This window comes from Myotis davidii, unplaced genomic scaffold (genome assembly GCF_000327345.1).
Source record: "Myotis davidii unplaced genomic scaffold, ASM32734v1 scaffold484, whole genome shotgun sequence".
NCBI lineage: Eukaryota > Metazoa > Chordata > Mammalia > Chiroptera > Vespertilionidae > Myotis > Myotis davidii.
In genome coordinates, this window is record NW_006295459.1 from 553371 (window position 1) to 571507 (window position 18137).

At 40.3% G+C, this 18137-nt stretch overlaps 2 protein-coding genes and 1 pseudogene across 2 annotated transcripts; all 3 read right to left on the reverse strand.

Annotated features, from left to right (window-relative positions):
• Positions 1-610: 610 nt before the first annotated feature.
• Positions 611-1573, reverse strand: LOC102771273 (olfactory receptor 56A4). Its single transcript, XM_006770062.1, has one exon. The coding sequence runs from the start codon at positions 1550-1552 to the stop codon at positions 611-613; it is 942 nt and encodes a 313-aa protein (XP_006770125.1). The 5' UTR covers positions 1553-1573.
• Positions 1574-8166: 6593 nt separating this feature from the next.
• On the reverse strand, positions 8167-9108 carry LOC102753429 (annotated as a pseudogene).
• An 8143-nt stretch (positions 9109-17251) lies between these two features.
• On the reverse strand, positions 17252-18136 carry LOC102753701 (olfactory receptor 52E5; the record flags this gene model as incomplete). The annotated part of the gene is made up of 1 exon (XM_006770082.1): positions 17252-18136. A coding segment is annotated over one exon (885 nt), but the record flags the coding sequence as incomplete, so codon positions are not given.
• Between the last annotated feature and the right edge of the window lies 1 nt (position 18137).

Consider the following 18137-nt stretch of genomic DNA (forward strand, 5'->3'; position numbering starts at 1 on the left):
TGATCCTAAAATTTATTTAAACATTTTTTAAAAAAGAAAAGAATAACAGAGAAGTGTCATTGGATAAATACTAGTATAAAAATAGGATCTGACAGGGCTAGAGGAGGCAATGGATGGTGCATGGCATTCCCTCAACTATAAGAATCCAAGTTCTGGAGTGAACTTTCTATATGTTCACAAGAGAGCCATTAATGGTACAAAACCAATTTGATCTGTATATCAGATCTCAAGTAGAATCAAGGGATCTAATACATATCTAAATATTAAGTAATTGAGGAGATTGAGAGGCATTGAAAGTGATTAGACTACCATTTATTATTTATTTCAAAAAACAATAGCACTCTAATTAAGCTCCTGTGATTATGGTTTGACAAGTCCCTTTCACATAAGTGAGGCCAGGAGAAACTTCTAGGTAACTCCAGAATGCAAAAACAGTCAGTGAAATAGAAAACAGGAGTCAAAATATGGATATCCCCAGGTTCAAATGAAACATTAGAGAAAGAAAAATCCATGCTTGTTTCTGTAGTAATCATTTATATTTTTCTATGCATCATGAAAATTATTCCCCATTATCAGTTTCTGTTTCCAAGGTCAAATCTCACTTATGTTCTTACAGCTTCCTCAGCAATTTCTGGATTCCCTGCTTGATCTCCTTGGTTCTCACGCCATAAACAATGGGGTTCAGAGCTGGGGGGATCAGGTGGTGCAGGATGTTGAGCAGGATGGGGACATCTGGGGGGATTCTCTTCCTGGCCAGGTTAGTGATGACCAGAACCAGCAGGACGGTGCTGAAGAACAGGATGAGGATGAAGTGGGAACCACATGTGCTCAGGGCCTTGGCTGCAGCACCCTCAGCCTTGATCCTTAGCACAGCTCTCAAGATGAAGGAGTAGGAGAGAACAATAAGGATGAGGTCAGAGCCCAGTAAAGTCCAGCCTGTCACAAACTGATAGAGCCGGTTGAAGGTGATGTCATCACAGGAGAGTTTGGACACAGACAGGTTAGTGCAGATGCAGTTCTTGATGATGTTCTCTGCACAGTATCTGAGTCTAGAAGAAAGGATTGGGATAGGCATGGTAAGAATGCCATTCCGGGCCACAACAAATATGGCAGCCCTAGCCACAAATTGGTCAGTGATGATGGATGGGTACCGTAGTGGGTGGCAGATGGCCACATAGCGGTCATAGGCCATGACCATGAATGTGCAGGACTCCATGGTCAAGAAACTATTCATGATGAACATCTGGAGAAAGCATCCAGAGAAACTAATAGATTTGTTGTCAAACCAGAACATGGCCAGGACTTTGGGGATGACGGTGAGGCAAAGCACCATGTCCAGCAGAGAGAGGAGGCTGAGCAAGTAGTACATGGGCTCATGAAGAGAGGCCTCCAGCCAGATGGTGATCAGGAGGGTGGTATTGGCCCCCATGGCCAAAAGGAAGAGGAGGCTGAGGGGCAGAGACAGCCAGTGCTGCCAACTCTGGTAGTTAGGGAAGCAGATGAGGAGGAATTCAGAGACTGGAGCAGTAGAGTAGTTGCTGGGCAATGCCATGTAAAATATTCTGATCAAAACCGACACTTTAGAAAACCTTGAAGGGTAAGACATAATAAATACCCATGAAAAAAGAATTAATATTCCAAAGAACCATTGAAAAATAATCATAGTTAAGTGTCTGGTACTATCTAAGTCCTCGGTAAATATAAACCAATTAATTTTGTTAAAAATCCTGTAAGTAGTATGATAGTAGGATGATTATATTCCTTATTTGACTGGTGAAATAGCTATTTATACCCTTTTCACTCTTAATAGTTTCTGAACTTGATTGATAAATTACATGATCATCCTTTTTATAAGACAATTCCATTGCTATTCCAATTTTGTAGATGAAGAATCAAAGGCAATAAAAGTCATTTTACTAAAATCACAGTAGTGAAGCCGTGTCATGGGACCATGAAATCTGAATTACAACTCTTGTTACCTTTTCTGTCTCTGTAAATAAAATCCCTTATGCAGAGCAGAAAAGCCATTGCCCCAGAGATATGTCTGTCCCTGTTTTTTCTCCAAGAGAGGACATCATAGGCAAAGGAGAAATCAAGCCTTAGTTCATTACCAGAAAATATCTGAAGACTTCATTAGAGTTAGGATTATCAGTTGTACAGGACCATAGAGAAGACATTAAAAAGTTTCCTAATATTCTAAGCCAGTAGTCAAGATAAGAAAAAAAATTTTCAAAAGTCATCAATTTTGGTCCAACAGGACTATTCCAAGAGTAAGGGATAAGAGCGTCTTTCTGTCTTCATCTGATTCCATCATGGATTCTCTCTCAGTCAGTCACAATCCTAACTTGACTAAATAGGATCTCATGGGTTCAAGGCCTAGAATATCATAAGTGGTTATGAACAAAATCAAGACACTTATAGATAACCTTTATATGGATGCCATGAGAAGCCTATCTGATAACACTGGTTGACATACCCCATGACACTATTTGTTTTTAATGCTCTGAGACAGTCCAATCTTAACCAGTTTTTGTCAACAGTGGCAGTGTTCCCAACGAATCAGCTTCCCTTTATTTTCTGGGAAAGTGAGAGCCTTATAGTCAAGAAGTAATTGTGAATATTTGAAGATTTGGAAGTTAGAAAAAACAAATTTGCTCTTCTGTTTTGCCTAAGATATTATCACTTTCCATATAATCTATAGCAGCACTTTCAATAGAAATACAGTGTGAGCCACATACAAAACTTCAGTTTCCATTAGACATTTTAAACATTAAATAGAAACATGCAAATTAATTTTAATAACATATGTTGTTTTACTGAGTACATCCAAAATATTATCACTTTAACATGTAATCAATGTAAACACTGTTAAAGAGCTAATTTATATTCTTTGTTTTTATTTTTCTACTATGTCTTCAAAATCAGGTGTGTATTTGACGCATCTCAGTTCTGACAATCCACAGTTGAAGTGCTCAGTAGTCACATACTGCTAGTGGCTAGTCTAATGGATAGTACCAGTCTGGACTTTTGGAAAACTAAACATTTTTCTTTTGAGTTTGCTTAATGTATGAGTGTTCTCTTGGTGTTAGGCATATGGTATCTATGACTCTTGGGTTATATAGAGAATTCCTTTTTTAGTTCTATTTCTGGATCAGCTCAAAATTATAGTTTTTTAAATTTTCTTTTTCAATAGTCTCGATCATGTTTTCTTTAAAAATTTCTTAGCAAAGTGATCTTTCAAATTCAGGTTGTTAATACCTCTTTAAGACAGAGATAATCAGCATATGCAGTGCTCCCAGTTTAATTGACACAGAGCCTAGGACTTTCCAGCAACCCTGACTTCCTTGACTCAGACTAGATACTACTATTCTTCTACTCCTTCCTTAAGCCAGGGGAGTTTTTTCTTTTTTTTTCTTAAAGAATCAATTTCACTATTCAGTAAAGAATGCCAAAGTGTCCAGATATTTCCAAATGTGTTCACAGGAAGATAATTCTTTTACGTAAGATATATTTGGGAACCAAAACTAGATTTTGTTAACAAAGAGTGGCCAAAGAGCTGAGGTTCAAAAGGTAGAATCAGAATTAGAAAAGAACTATACTTTCAGACATAAATCCAAATAAAAACTATCCTGTTAGTCAGATCATACAAACTTATCTGTAGCCAGATTCCAGTTACCTTAAAGAAATAAATCTATTCCTATGAACTCATCTGCTTTGTTTTCAGTTGGTTATAGTGGATCGAGAAACCACAAATAAACAATTAATTCTATACCTAGTATGGAGTCTTCTGGGGAGCATGGTTGCTAGAACAATGAAAAAACTATTCTATCCCACCCAGAGAAGCAGGAAGGAACACTGGGAGACAAGGCAGGATGAGCCAGAGAGCCAAGAGGGAGTAATCAGGCAGCTGTGATTACTGTCTTATCACATCTGATAATTCTAGGGTAATCTTCTCTAGGGGTGGCCAAATTGCAGTTAAGAATATAGACTCCTCATGAACAACATACATTGATGAATGAGAACAGATCCAAAGACAGAGAAGCATCAATCAGACTGTCAAACCTCAGAGGGAAGGTTGGGAGAAAGAGGGAGAGATCAATCAAAGGACTTGTATGCACGCATATAAGTCTAACCAATGGACACAGACACCAGGGGGGATAAGGACACATATGTAATACCTTAATCAATAAAAAAAAATCAGTCACTAATATTTTTGATCACATGCTCTATACCCAACATTTTAGAATCTGTTTTGGGAAATAACAATGGCAGCATATAGAAAAAAAAATAATATAGACTCCTGGTCTCCAGTTGCCATAGACAATTTATAATAATAAAAGCATAGTATGCTAATTAGCCTGGACATCCTTCTGGATGACCTTCTGGATAAAGCTGGGGCTGCAAGGGAAGCTCGGGTCTCAGGTGCCTGCCAGCAGCCAGAGGGAAGCCTGGGTCCTGGGTGCTGGTGGGAAGCCCGGGTGCCAGAGGGGAGCTGGTGCTGGCAGCTGGGGGAAGGGAGGCCTATTTCCACTCCCAGCTTATATTGTATATGTGGAATGCTACATTCCTCATCATTCCCATCATTATGACTTTGCTGGCTCCACAGCAGACCTACTAGCTCGAGGAGGCTGTACTGTACTGCTGCTACTTATGACAGCTTACATCAGTTCCTCAGAGGCCCCAGAGGCTATTTTCAGGTCCCTGAGCTCAACTCTGTCTCTCCCCTACCTGTAGCCCACAGAGCTAAGACCATCTGAACCTTAAGAATAAAGCTCACTCCTGGGGGCAGGGGAGAATGGGGCAAAAGAGGGAAGAGAGCAGCAAGAAAAGAGAAAACACAGAAGACAAAATTAAATATCGGAGTATTGAAGAACAGGGAGAGAGCTGAGAGGAGCCAGGAAGGTGAAGGGGGGATGGTCTACAAAAATAGTGTATATGTTTGAATGAAACATCTATTTCTAGACTTAGGATAAACAGAAATGTATTTTATTTTATTTTTTTTTAAATTTCTTTTTATTGCTTAAAGTATTACAAAGGGTATTACATATGTGTCTTTTTTCCCCCCCGCCCTTGACTATCCCCTGGCCTCCCCCACAGAAATGTATTTTAGATATTAAGTGTACTCTTAGAAAATTTATGTTTAAATGAAGATTTAATATTAGTCTTAAATTGGGGTTATTTCATGGGCTATGAAGTATAACATATTATGGAAACACTAGAAGCCCAGCGTAAGGCCTTGCCATGCTCACAGCCCTGCCCACACACGCTGGTCTTTGGTTGTTATGGCATTAGGGCCAGTGGGTTTTTATAATATAGACTAGAAGCCCCATGCACAAAAATTTGTGCACTGGCAGGGGGGAGGGCGGGGGTCCCTCAGCCCAACCTATGCCCTCTCCCAAACCCCTCGGGAGATAACCACCTGCTGGCTTAGGCCCGCTCCCCTGGTGGCAGATGGCACTCCGGATCCCATGGTGCCTGCCCGTCTCCCCCTGTCCCAGATGGCAGGCCCAGATCCCATGCTGGGGCGGGAAGCAGCTCAGATCATGCTGCTGCTCGTTCCGCCCGCCCTGCCCCCACCACACAGCAGGCCCGGATCCCTCGCTGGGGTGGGTGGCAGCTCGGGAACGTGTTGCCCCCCGCCCCACCCACCCTTCCCTGCATACAGCAGGCCTGGATCCCACGCTGGGGCAGGCGGCCGCTCAGATCGTGCAGCCCCCCAACCTGCCCATCCTGCCATGCTCATGGCAGGCCCAGATCCTGTGCTGGGGTGGCCAGCGGCTGGGGATTGGGCTGCCTCCAGCCCCAGGTGGGGCAGCGCAGCAGGATCTGCCTGCAGTTTGCAAATTAGCCGCCATCTTTGTTGGGGGTTAATTTGCATATCACACTGAGTAACCAATGGGAGGCATAGTGAAGGTACAGTCAATTACCATGTTTGTCTATTATTAGATAGGATTATTTTCCCTTATTACCCACAGGGCAGTAGCTTCATTAGAAACAGGAACAAACAAGTGAAACATTTATTTACTTATTATTTGTTTTGACTTTAAATAATATTTTTATTTTTTAATTAGAGTTGGCATAAATTATTATATTAGTTTAAGGTGTACAATCCAGTGATTAGACATTAGAAAGCTTACTAACTTATCACTCTCATAAATCTAGTACCTACCTAACACCATATATAGTTATTATAATATTATGGACTACATTCTCTATGTTGCACTTTACATCCCCATGACTATTCTGTGACTATTAGTTTGTACTTCTTAATCCCCTCACCTTTTTCATCCATTGAACTAATCCCACTCCCATCTTAAAGAAAACCCTTTAACATTTCTTGTAATACTGTTTTGTTGGTAATGGATTCCTTTAGCTTTTTCTTATTTGGGAAACTATCTGTCTTGGATTCTAAATGATAGCTCTTCTGGGTGCAGTAATCTTAGTTGTAGGTTCTTGCTTTTCATCACTTTGAATATTCATTCCAATCCATTCTGGCCTGAAAAATTTATGTTGAGAAATCATCTGACAGTCTTATGGGAGCTCCCTTGCAGGTAAAAAGCTACTTGCTGCTGATTTTAAAGTTCTCTCTTTGTCTTTAACTTTTGGCATTTTAATTATGATGTGTCTTGGCGTGGGCCTCTTTAGGTTCATCCTGTTTGGGACTCTGCGCTTCCTGGACTTGTATGTCTGTTTCCTTCACCAGGTCAGAAGCTCTTCTATCCTAAAAATAAAAATTGGACTAAAGAAAGGACTCCATGGGATCTGAAGAAAATATGTGATGCAGTATTGTGGGCTCCATTTATTTTTTTTTGGTTATTTTAGTGGTAAACTGAGAGTAATATTCCTTTGTACTGCTCTGGGTAGGGGTTGCAAAGCAACCAAACATCTGTACACTATGTGGTCATAAATCAATTAGACAGTTTACTAAGACAGATGCAAAGTGTAGCATGGTAAAAGCAGATTGCTTTATCTTGACTAGTGTGTCAGAGCCTGTTTTGCTCCCTCCGTAACACAGAATGGGATGTGGAGAAATTTTTTGGGATAAGTGACGCTGGAAGCCATATAGCCCCAAAGAATGTGAGTACGATGTGGTGTCATGGCCACATATCACTTGAGGCGGTCTTTTGGAACTCCAGAAGGTATGTTTGTAGGAAGCCTCATGGCACACCTAGGCTGAAATGAATATGACTAGAATATATTAAATTGACTGTTATATGGAGCACCCTATTGTTTAGGCAAAAGATTTCTCAAGAAAATAAACTAGTAATAAAAATGACTCTAGGGATGGAGAAACACTAAATATCATGGATATCTTATACCATAAGGTAAATGGGGCATGAGATAATGATCTGCTCCCATTCGGAGGGCAACAGGAAAAGAACTGTCATTAGAAAAACAAGGATGAGAAGGAGGTAATGGAGGAAGTGGAGGAGAAAAAGAAGGATCAGAAGAACTCATTTATGTCTATGTATTATACATATACAGTAATGTGTATACATTTAAGGTACTGAACAAAAATTTTTATACTTAGTTTATTCACTCTTCAAAGCAACAATAAGTAATAAAGAGAGATTGTACAGATGGAAAATCTTACAGGGTCTACTAGTAAAAGGATCTGAGAAGGCAGAAGACAGTATGTCTGCCACAGTTGCCAAAGAAGAGAGTCAGGGGTGTTCAGGGTAAAGCATTCAACCCCCAAAGCCAAAGTTCTGAGGTAAACATCTATATATTGACCAGTCAACCTTTTACAACACAAGCCATGTAGGACTCTGTCAGGCTGAAACAGGAGACTGGATAGGAATCAATGTTCTTTGCAAATCAGGGGACAGGCAGATCTTTTTAAAGTCAATGTATAGACTTTGTTTCTTGAGTGGCCAAACATGATCACTCTAAACCAGCTCCACTTTGCTAAGGCTTAGCAAGACCTTGGTTAAGAATTCGATCTAGGATATTTCCCAAGTAATCAAAAAATCCAGGAAAGGGAGGTTTCCTTTGAAGCAACAAGAACTAAAAATCCACAGAGGAATGTTTCTATTGTTTCTTATATTAAGAAAAAGAAGAATCAGAACTCATTCCATGACTAGAAGTGAAATTTCCTTTCCAACATAAAAATAATTCCTGACTTTCATTGACAATTCCAAAGATGGGCCTGATCCCTTTTATCTCTTACAGATTCCTCAGGAGCTTTAGAATTCCCTGCTTGATCTCCTTGGTTCTCACGCCATAAACAATGGGGTTCAGAGCTGGGGGGATCAGGTGGTGCAGGATGTTGAGCAGGATGGGGACATCTGGGGGGATTCTCTTCCTGGCCAGGTTAGTGATGACCAGAACCAGCAGGACGGTGCTGAAGAACAGGATGAGGATGAAGTGGGAACCACATGTGCTCAGGGCCTTGGCCGCAGCACCCTCAGCCTTGATCCTTAGCACAGCTTTCAGGATGAAGGAGTAGGAGAGAACAATAAGGATGAGGTCAGAGCCCAGTAAGGTCCAGGCTGTCACAAGCTGGTAAAGTTGATTGAAGGTGATGTCATCACAGGAGAGTTTGGACACAGACAGGTTAGTGCAGATGCAGTTCTTGATGATGTTCTCTGCACAGTATCTGAGTTTAGAAGAAAGGATTGGGACAGGAAGAAAAAACATGGCATTTCAGGCCACAACAAATACGGCAGCCTTAGCCACAAATTGGTCAGTGATGATGGATGGGTACCGTAGTGGGTGGCAGATGGCCACATAGCGGTCATAGGCCATGACCATGAATGTGCAGGACTCCATGGCAAGGAAGCAATTCATGATAAACATCTGGAGGAAGCAGGCAGAGAAGCTGATGGACCTGAGGTCAAACCAAAAGATGGCCAGGACTTTGGGGATGACGGTGAGGCAAAGTACCATGTCCAGCAGAGAGAGGAGACTGAGAAAATAGTACATGGGCTCGTGCAGTGAAGCCTCCAGCCGAATGGTGATCAGGATGGTGGTGTTGGCCCCCATGGCCAAAAGGAAGAGGAGGCTGAGGGGCAGAGACAGCCAGTGCTGCCAACTCTGGTAGTTAGGGAAGCAGATGAGGAGGAATTCAGAGACTGGAGCAGTGGAGTAGTTGCTTGGTGATGTCATGAAAAAAATCCTGTACAAGCTAGAAATTCAGAGTCCCTAAAAATGAGAACAGAATATATCACCATTGAAAGTATATGCTCTAAGATGCAGTAGAACTCAGTTTCCATTGGGGCTCTCAATCTGTCCCAATAGAGTTTTTAAATCATCATCATCATCAATCCAGGTCACGGACATTTAACTCAAAAATTTTCATGTGCTAGGCATTGTGCAGAATGTTTATATTCACAATCTCACTATCATTTAAAAACATTTAAGAGTAATTAATATTATACTAATTTCACAGATAATGAAAGAGGGAGCAGAGTAGTCTGAACTAAATCAGAGAGCCAGTAGTGGTAAAGAACCAGGGAATCTGACTCTTGTGTTCATGCTTCTAGCCACCACACAAGATTTACACTCAACTAGAACAATTACTTAACTAAGCCCTCCTTCCTACAGTGTAGAAAAGATAGTCGTATGGGGAGCTCTGTTATCTGACTCCATACAACTGGACAGAGCCCAACATCGGGAGTCTATATTTTCACTCATTAGGAAATATTGGGCTAGAGGTAGAGCAGCCCTTGACTCCTACCAAAGAGAGTGATTTCTTTCAGTTTGGAAGAGGATTTTAGTTTAAAGGCATAGCATTTATAATTTTCTTGCTAGATTATTTGCTTTTGTGTCTCTTTGTGAAGGTTCAATAGTGTCTTCTCTGGTTTAGATCCTTCAGAAGGACCCAACTCTGGTGACAGTTAGTATTGAGAGGCACACTGAGATGTTTTCCAAAGGCAGAATGGAAGCTAGTTAGTGAGTTGATATAGTCATATAAGATTACATAGAAATCCATTAACCTGGTAATAAAAAAATCGTCTGATTGCCTGTTTGGTGTTGCGCAGTGGTTGAGTATTGACACATGAACCAGGAGGTCATGGTTTGATTCCAGGTCAGGGCACATGCCTGGGTTGTGGGCTCAATCACCAGTGCAGGAGGCAGCTGATCAATGATTCTTTCTCATCAGCGATGTTTCCATCTCTCTTTCTCCATTTATCTCTCTGAAATCAATAAATCATATTAAAAATTGTATATGATTTCTTGGAGCAAGGATCCACTATTCCTAGCCTATGGAATCTGTGTTCTGTCTACTTATCTGCTTTAGTTCCAGTTGTTTATCCAGTTGGTACTGTCTTATTTTCCTCACTGCTAAACAAAGAGCAGGGTGGCCAAGTGCTAGGAAGGGTAATAGTTAAGGGCTGCACAGCAAAGGAAAAGGAAAAAAAAACTGGGAGTCATGGCAGGAGGAAGGAAGCATATAATCAGTATAGTTGAGATTACTGATACTGCTCACCCATCCCATCTGATAGTCTCTTTTAGGACAGTGAAATGTGAATGAAAACATATCAAACTCTAGCTGTCAGAGAACATAAGATCCAAGGACTTTCATTTTGAATATCCCAGACTTTCCAAATACAGTGTACACACACACACACACACACACACACACACATGGCTCTGGGGTTCTAACAGTGGTAGGAACAATTATGTATCAGATCTGTCCTGTAATTTCATATGTGATTGGGGAAATGACCCTCAGTGTGAATCAGAGATATAGAAAGAATAGATGGCATACTCCCATTTTCTGAAAAGACTTCTCCTTTCTAATAACCTCAGTTCTAGATCTTCAGAGTGACTCCACCTATTGAACAAGCCAGAAAATAGTCAGTGCCTTCTCTGTATCTGGTCTTAATGTTAGGCATAATCATGTACAGCATGGATTTAGAAAAAAGTTTCTAATAACTTAATAGAAGAAAAAGCATTTAAAATGAAATATAGTTGTTGCTCTAATAAAGATGATCTGACAAACAGTGGGAAAGGGATGGAAGTAAAGATGAATAAAGCTATGGTTAAAAAGTTGGCCTCAGAAACATTTCAAATCTTCCTCTTAAAATTCTCCTATGACCCTAATATCCATTTAAACCACATGGTGCCTAGTTTTCTCATTTATGAAATAAATAAGTGATATTTAAGTTTAAGACGTTGTTGTGTTCTATTAGATCCAGAGACATAACAAGCTGGGAGCATCAGAAAAGAAAAGGAAAAAAGAGGCAACATTCACCTGAGGGAAAAGAACTATTCTTGTAGACAGTGGTAAGAGAAGAAAGGCCTACCTACATGGATATTTAGTAATGATTAGTGATGAGGTGTAGGTGCTGGTAGATCCTAGTTCTTTGGGGCAAGGAGGTAGGAGACCAGAGTGTCAGGAGACAATGATCAAACACTCAGCCATGTGAGGTCCACCAGGTAGCAGTAGATGTCATGTACACTGTAAGGAACCACAGAAGATTTGAAACAGAGAGTTGATGTGCTATGAGACAAAGGGTAATCATACAGAAGGTATGCATAGTCCACAGAAGGAGTGATTATAGTCTGAAAAAAGACCTTACAAGTGGAGAAGAAAGGAAGTATTTGAGGGGTGGGAGGTCTACAGAATTTAGTGTAAGAAAAGTTGAGGGAGCAGAGAAAGACTGGAGTTAAGAATATCACTGATGGTCTTTGAACTGATACAGGGAAGAAATATCCCTTTCAGACTTCCTATAGTACACATATATTCTTTTGGGTAGTAATACAATTTCTGCTTTGTGTTAGAGTCCCTTTTAAATTTCTTAATAGCTGTGTCCATTTTTACCCTCTCTCTCTGTATCTACTCAGTGAAACTGAAGCCTCCTGATCTGAGAAATGAAGGATTGCTGGCTATCTGAGCATTGTTTTGATTTCAATGCTCAAATTCCATCAATTTGTATCTATGGACTGACATTCATAAAGGTGCTGTTGAAGTGGTTCCTTGTTCTAAGCGCTAATGAAAAATTCATGGTCTCTGACATAAGATACTGGCTGTCTGGAAATGTCAGAAAAGTACGGAATTAACCAAAATTACAGCAGAAGATCCAAACCCAGCTATAATTCCTAGAAAAAGAGTGATCACCTTGGCTCATAGATGAATTTAGGCTCATGTAGAAAGGAAGATTCTGACTCAACCAGACACAGAGCCTTGACCTCCTAGCCATGATGTGGGTGGGAGTCTGAGTCTACAGACGTTCTGGGCACAACTACTCTTTATTGTCACAGAATGACTCAGCCTCAGCTCTGAATGAAATAACAGCTTTAGGTCAGTTTGTGCCACTCATACTCGTACCAGGATTTAAGCATCTTGGCAGCTTTGTCATCTCTACCGCATCCTATTGAGAATTCAATTTCCTGTACATACCAGTTTCTACCTTCATCACTATCAACTTCATCATCCTGTTCCTGATCCCAACCTGAGGCTCACCGTCTTCAGAAGCCTGCACAGCTGCTCTTTCTGGCTCTTGGAAAAAGCACTGAGACTGGCCCTTCCCAAGGCTCTAGAGGCTATTTTTATGGGCTCTCGCTCCACGATGCTCCTTCCCTCCTCATTGTTTACAGGACATGTGTCCTAGTTAGGCACCTGTACCCTGAGTCTCTGGTCTATTTCCCAAGAGAGTATATTATAAAAAGCTGAATTCAGCATTGTGCATAGAGGGAGGGAGGGGGGCTCAAAGGCTCTTGGGGAGTCTAAATAAAGAAGAAACTCTGGGAAAAGAATGGGGGAAGTTGAGTGATGAGGATCTCCTCAGGAAAAGTTTATATGGATAGACCTGTGGGTAAGAACTGGAATAACCGCCGAAACCGGTTTGGCTCAGTGGATAGAGCGTCGGCCTGCGGACTGAGAGGTCCCAGGTTCGATTCCGGTCAAGGGCATGTACCTGGGTTGCGGGCACATCCCCAGTGGGAGATGTGAGAACTGGAATAACCTATCCTCAGCCCTGTAACTCTGAAGAGGGAGATGATAGAGGAACATCCCCAGCAATCAGAGGAGCATACTTCTCAAAGGACAACTGAGGCGGGCAGGGAGCACTTTCCCTCTGAGCTCTTCTCCTGAAATGGGAACATTAGTCTGGACCCAAGTAAATCCCCGGAAGTGACCTTGTCTACACACATGGTCTAATGTTTACATTTTACCTTTATGGCTTTTTGTTGTTGTTGTTCTAAACTCTGTTTCCTCTGGAGAGCTGTAGAAAATGCAACTGTTAACAGTAATCACTTTCCACAGAGTAACACTTAGCATTGATTCCTTGGGAAAACAGTGGAATTGCCACTAGTATAGCCATCACTCTGAATTGATGCATAATAGGACCTGGAAAATAGTCTCTCCTGTTAAGGTCTCCAGATGATTGTTAGGAGAGGAATATTCAGGCTAAAGTTAGGATCTTTTGTGCTTTGGACACAGGAATCCTGGAGACAGGAGAGCAAGTGGCTGGCGTCTGGTTCTAGGTCTTACACTTTCCTACTCACAACTTCCAGGTAGAGATGTAGAAGGAATGTAATCCTATTCCCTCTGTGCACTAATTTCCCTTCTGCCCTACCTCTATCTTGTTACTTAGAGGTTCTGAATAAAGCATCAAAGACTTTGGTAGCATCAAATAAAGTTGATTGACATTTCAATGAAGACAACTATTACATGAGTCAATAGTCATTCAATAAAAGTATGTTGCTAAAGCATGCAGTTTACATTGGTCAAAATATCTTGGTCCTCAAGCTTTTTAAAAATAAATAATCCCTCTCCACTCTCAAATCATAGGATGTAGCAAAGAGACAACTAGAGGCTTAAGTTTGAACCCTTGTCCTACCATTTCATGATTAGTTCTCTTTGGACAACTGCATAAGCTCTCAGAAGTGAAATTTTCTCATATTGAACCTTTCACAGAGGGGTGTTTAAAGAATAAAATTGTTTTTACATTTTCATTGAGTTAACATTATGACCCTATTTTGTTCAAAGCACTTTACTACAGGTTAGACAGAATGGTATATCAAAGAATGGTTTTTGCCACTTTAGAAAAGGAGAGTAAAACTTAAATTATACCAAGAATTACACTAGTGCTCTTGCTGGTTTGGCTCAGTGCATAGAGCATTGGCTTGTGGACTGGAGGGTCCTGAGTTTGATTCCAGTCAAGGATACATGCCCAGGTTGTGAGCTCGATCCCCAGTAGGGGGCATGTAAGAGGCAGCAGGTCAATGATTCTCTCTCATCAATGATGTTTCTATCTCTCCCTCTCTCCCTCTCCCTTCCTCTCTGAAATCAGTAAAAATATATTAAAAAAAGAATTACACTAGTAATAATAATATGATGATACATCTTTGTTTTATAAATGTTTTCTTCACTTATTAGTTGAGTTTTATTGTATCAATTTGATTTTATAAGAAATATTTAGTATAATTTTGAAAAGCTAATTGGAAAAACCTTAACTTATTTCTGATTTTAATAGAAAATATATAGTTAAAAAAAGAATTGTTCCATGTTAATAAACAGGATTTTGCCCTAGTGGATAGAAAGTCAGCCTGCAGACTAAGGGTCTCAGATTTGATTCCAGTCAAGGGCACACACTTGGGTTGTATGCTCAATCCCTGTTCCCCAATCCCTGTTCCCTTGTTGGAGTGCATGCAGGAGGTAACCAAACAATACATTTCTCTCATATTGATGTTTCTCTCTCTCTGTTTCTCTCCCTCCCTTCCATTCTCTCTAAAAATCAATGGGAAAATATCTTCAGGTGAGGATTAGCCAAAAACAAAACAAAACAAACAAACAAAAGACACACACACAAAAAACAGAATATTTATCTTGTTCTACAATTTAAAAAATAATTTACATTTTACATTTTTTCACTAGCCTCAAAATTCATGGAGTTTACTGTATAACATTTATGCATTAATTTATGTATTTTCTAATGCTGAAACATTATTTTTCTCTGTAATTATTCTATGTAAAAAGAGTCTGATACTCTTAGTTGTTACATAATATTAGTGAAAAAAATTATCACTTTGAAGTCAATTTTCATTTATGTAAACTGACATTAATAGGGGTATCTCTCTTTTAGGATTATTTTGAAAATTAAAAGAACAGAAATAAAGCACTTGGCATTCAGTAAAAACTCTTCTAATTATATATATTACATTATTTTAAAAATATATAGCCAAATTAGCTTGTCAAATTTATAATTTTGTACCTGAATTTCTATATGTGGAAAGAAAAATTTGTATTTTTATTTCTTCTGAATTTTTTCTTCTGTATTTCCCCCTTTCCCCCTATTTTCTGAACAGAATAATGTTCAGAAAATTTTCTAAAATGATTTTGAAAGCTTTGCAAATTTTTTAGTATGGTAAGAGAGTTCACAAGAAACACTCAAAGTTATCATGGCTTCACATCTTACTTGGAGGAAAATCTGCAAAGACTTTTTTTTTGTCATCTTCCTTCATAGTTTTGATTTGCTTAGATTTTGAAATCTTGTTGGTGTCAATATTGTACTTTCTATTTAGAAAATAATGATTTCACCATTTTTCTTTATATATTTATACAAAGCATAACTTCTTCAGTTCACTTCCTCTCGGTTTACATTACTGTCACCTTAGCTCTATTCTCTGCATATCCCTTGCTTGCTCATCCTACCTTGAGTGTCAACCAATTAGAAGACAATTTCTTATTTTTCAGTTTCTAGAATAAACCCCCCCCCAAATCAAATCTGATCTAGCTTCCATACGCTAATGAGAATGACTTTATGCAATCTGAGTAGCCACTCTCTCTTTCAGTCTGTCCTAAAACTCACCCTAACAAGGGAATGGGGTTCTACTGAGTCCTCAAGCCAAGGTAGAGCTGTATTAACTCTTCCGGCTTTGTAGACTCCTGACTGAAAGACCCTCTGACCAAGGTAAAGGCTGCAAGTCTATGAAGAGCCCCAAGCACTGGGATAATCTGGAGCTGGAGACCTTACTTCGTACCACTGACTGCACTAGGATTGGATTTGGTAAACTAAATCTAGATGTACTAGAAGTAGCCACCACACTAGAAATACATTTGTTTATTTCCAAATCTTTTAATGTTTGCAAGGTGCACAAATTTTCACAACAGTTTTTTTTTTTTTTGAGTTCACAGTGACAAGTTAATATTGCTTTATAGCATTTTATTGGCAAGGACACTGGAGCTCAAAGAGCTTTATGTGAAATTCTCAGGTTTCAGTCAAGGGTAAAGCATGAATTTAAATCTGGGTCTTATGACTCCTGGTTAATTTCTTTACCATTGTATTCTGCTGGGTTTTCACAAAATCGCACACCATTTTTAAGGCATGAATTTCAGCTTCTGACATGTGAACGAAGAGCATCTCTGTGTGAAGGGAAATTATTCAAAGCAGTTATTTCAAGGCATGACTTTTTGGAAACGCTTTTCTTCCTTTAGAAGTTTTGTACTACCAGTGGGTTTAGATGTGAGGTAATTTTTGTACCTTTCTGTGGCAAAGTAGTGAGATTGTTTAGGAATTTTTTAGCTATGCCTTGCAAAGGGGTGTACAAATTATGAGGAATGGAGGAAATGTAATGTGATTGGCTTGTGTGGGAATGCCAGAGGAGTGTAATAAAAATATTTTCATTGTTTTCTTCTGTTTTGATCTCATGATTGTTTTAATGAACTATTGTGGAAGATCCTTGTGGGACTCAATGTCAATAACTTATTATTTCTTTTTTCTTTTTTTGTTAATCCTCCCTGAGGATTTTTCCCCCCATTGCTTTTCAGAAAGTGGAAGGGAAGAAGGGAGGAAAGGCCAGAGAGAGGGGAAGAGAGAGGAGAGAGAGAGAGAGAGAGAGAGAGAGAGAGAGAGAGAGAGAGAGAGAAAAAAACATTGTAACATTGTGTCCTGGTTGGTTTTGTTCAGTGGTTAGAATGTCAGCCCAAGGACCAAAGGGTCACGGGTTTGATTCCCAGTCAAGGGCATGTACCTAGGTTGCAGGCTCGATCCCCAGCCCCAGTTGGGGTGCAAAAGGAAGGCAACTAGTTGATATGTCTTTCTGACATTCATGTTTCTCTTTGTCTGTGCACCCCTCCTCCCTCCTCTTCACTGTCTCTAAAAAACAATTTTTTTTTTCCAATGGAGAAACATTGATGTGAGAGAGACACATCAACTGGTTGCCTCCGGCACCTGTTCAGACCAGAGGCAGGAAGTAAAGCTGAAACCCAAGTACGTGCCCTTGACCAGGAATCAAACCTGAGACCTTTCCTTGCATGGGCTGACACTCTAACCACTTAGACACACTGGCCAGGGCAGTGTCAATAACTTTTAGGGTTAAACATCCTTAGCACACGCTCTCTTATCTGTTTTGTTCTAACCCCATAGATTATAGGGTTGAGAGCAGGAGGAATAATTACGTACAGATTGGCGAGAAGTATGTGGATGTAATGAGGGATATTATGACCAAAGCGATGTGTCATGAAGGAGAAAAGGGCTGGCAGGTAGAACGCTAACATGACACAGACATGGGAGCCACATGTGCTGAGAGCCTTGTGCCGGGCATCCCAGGATGGGAGATGGAAGACTGCTCGGAGGATTTGAACATAGGAAAATCCAATTACAGAAAGGTCAATGTATCCCACTGAGAAAGCAATCAAGCCATAGATAACATTGACCCTAATACTGGCACAAGCCAATTTTGCTAAGCCCATGTGTTCACAATAGGTGTGAGGGATAATGCGCACACCACAGAATGGCAATCTCAGGATGAGAAATATGAAAGGAGTCACAAACACCAAAGTCCTGACTATGATGAATAGGCCTAGGATGGCTATCACCTTATTGGTGAGGATTAAGCTATATCTGAGGGGGTTGCAGATGGCAATATAGCGATCTATGGCCATGACCGTCAGCACCACGGACTCCAGGCCAGTGCATATATGGATAGTGTACATTTGTGTGACGCAAGCACCAAATACAATGTCCCTGAGGTTGAACCAGAAAATACCCAGCATCTTGGGGATGGTGGCTGTGGACAAGCCAAGATCAGTGCAGGCCAACATGGCCAAGAAGTAAAACATGGGTTGGTGGAGGCTGCGTTCAGTCTGGATCACAAAGAGAATAGTGATGTTCCCCAGGAGGGCTATTAGATACACTGCAAAGAAGGGGAAGCCAATCCAGATGTGCACATCTTCCAGCCCCGGA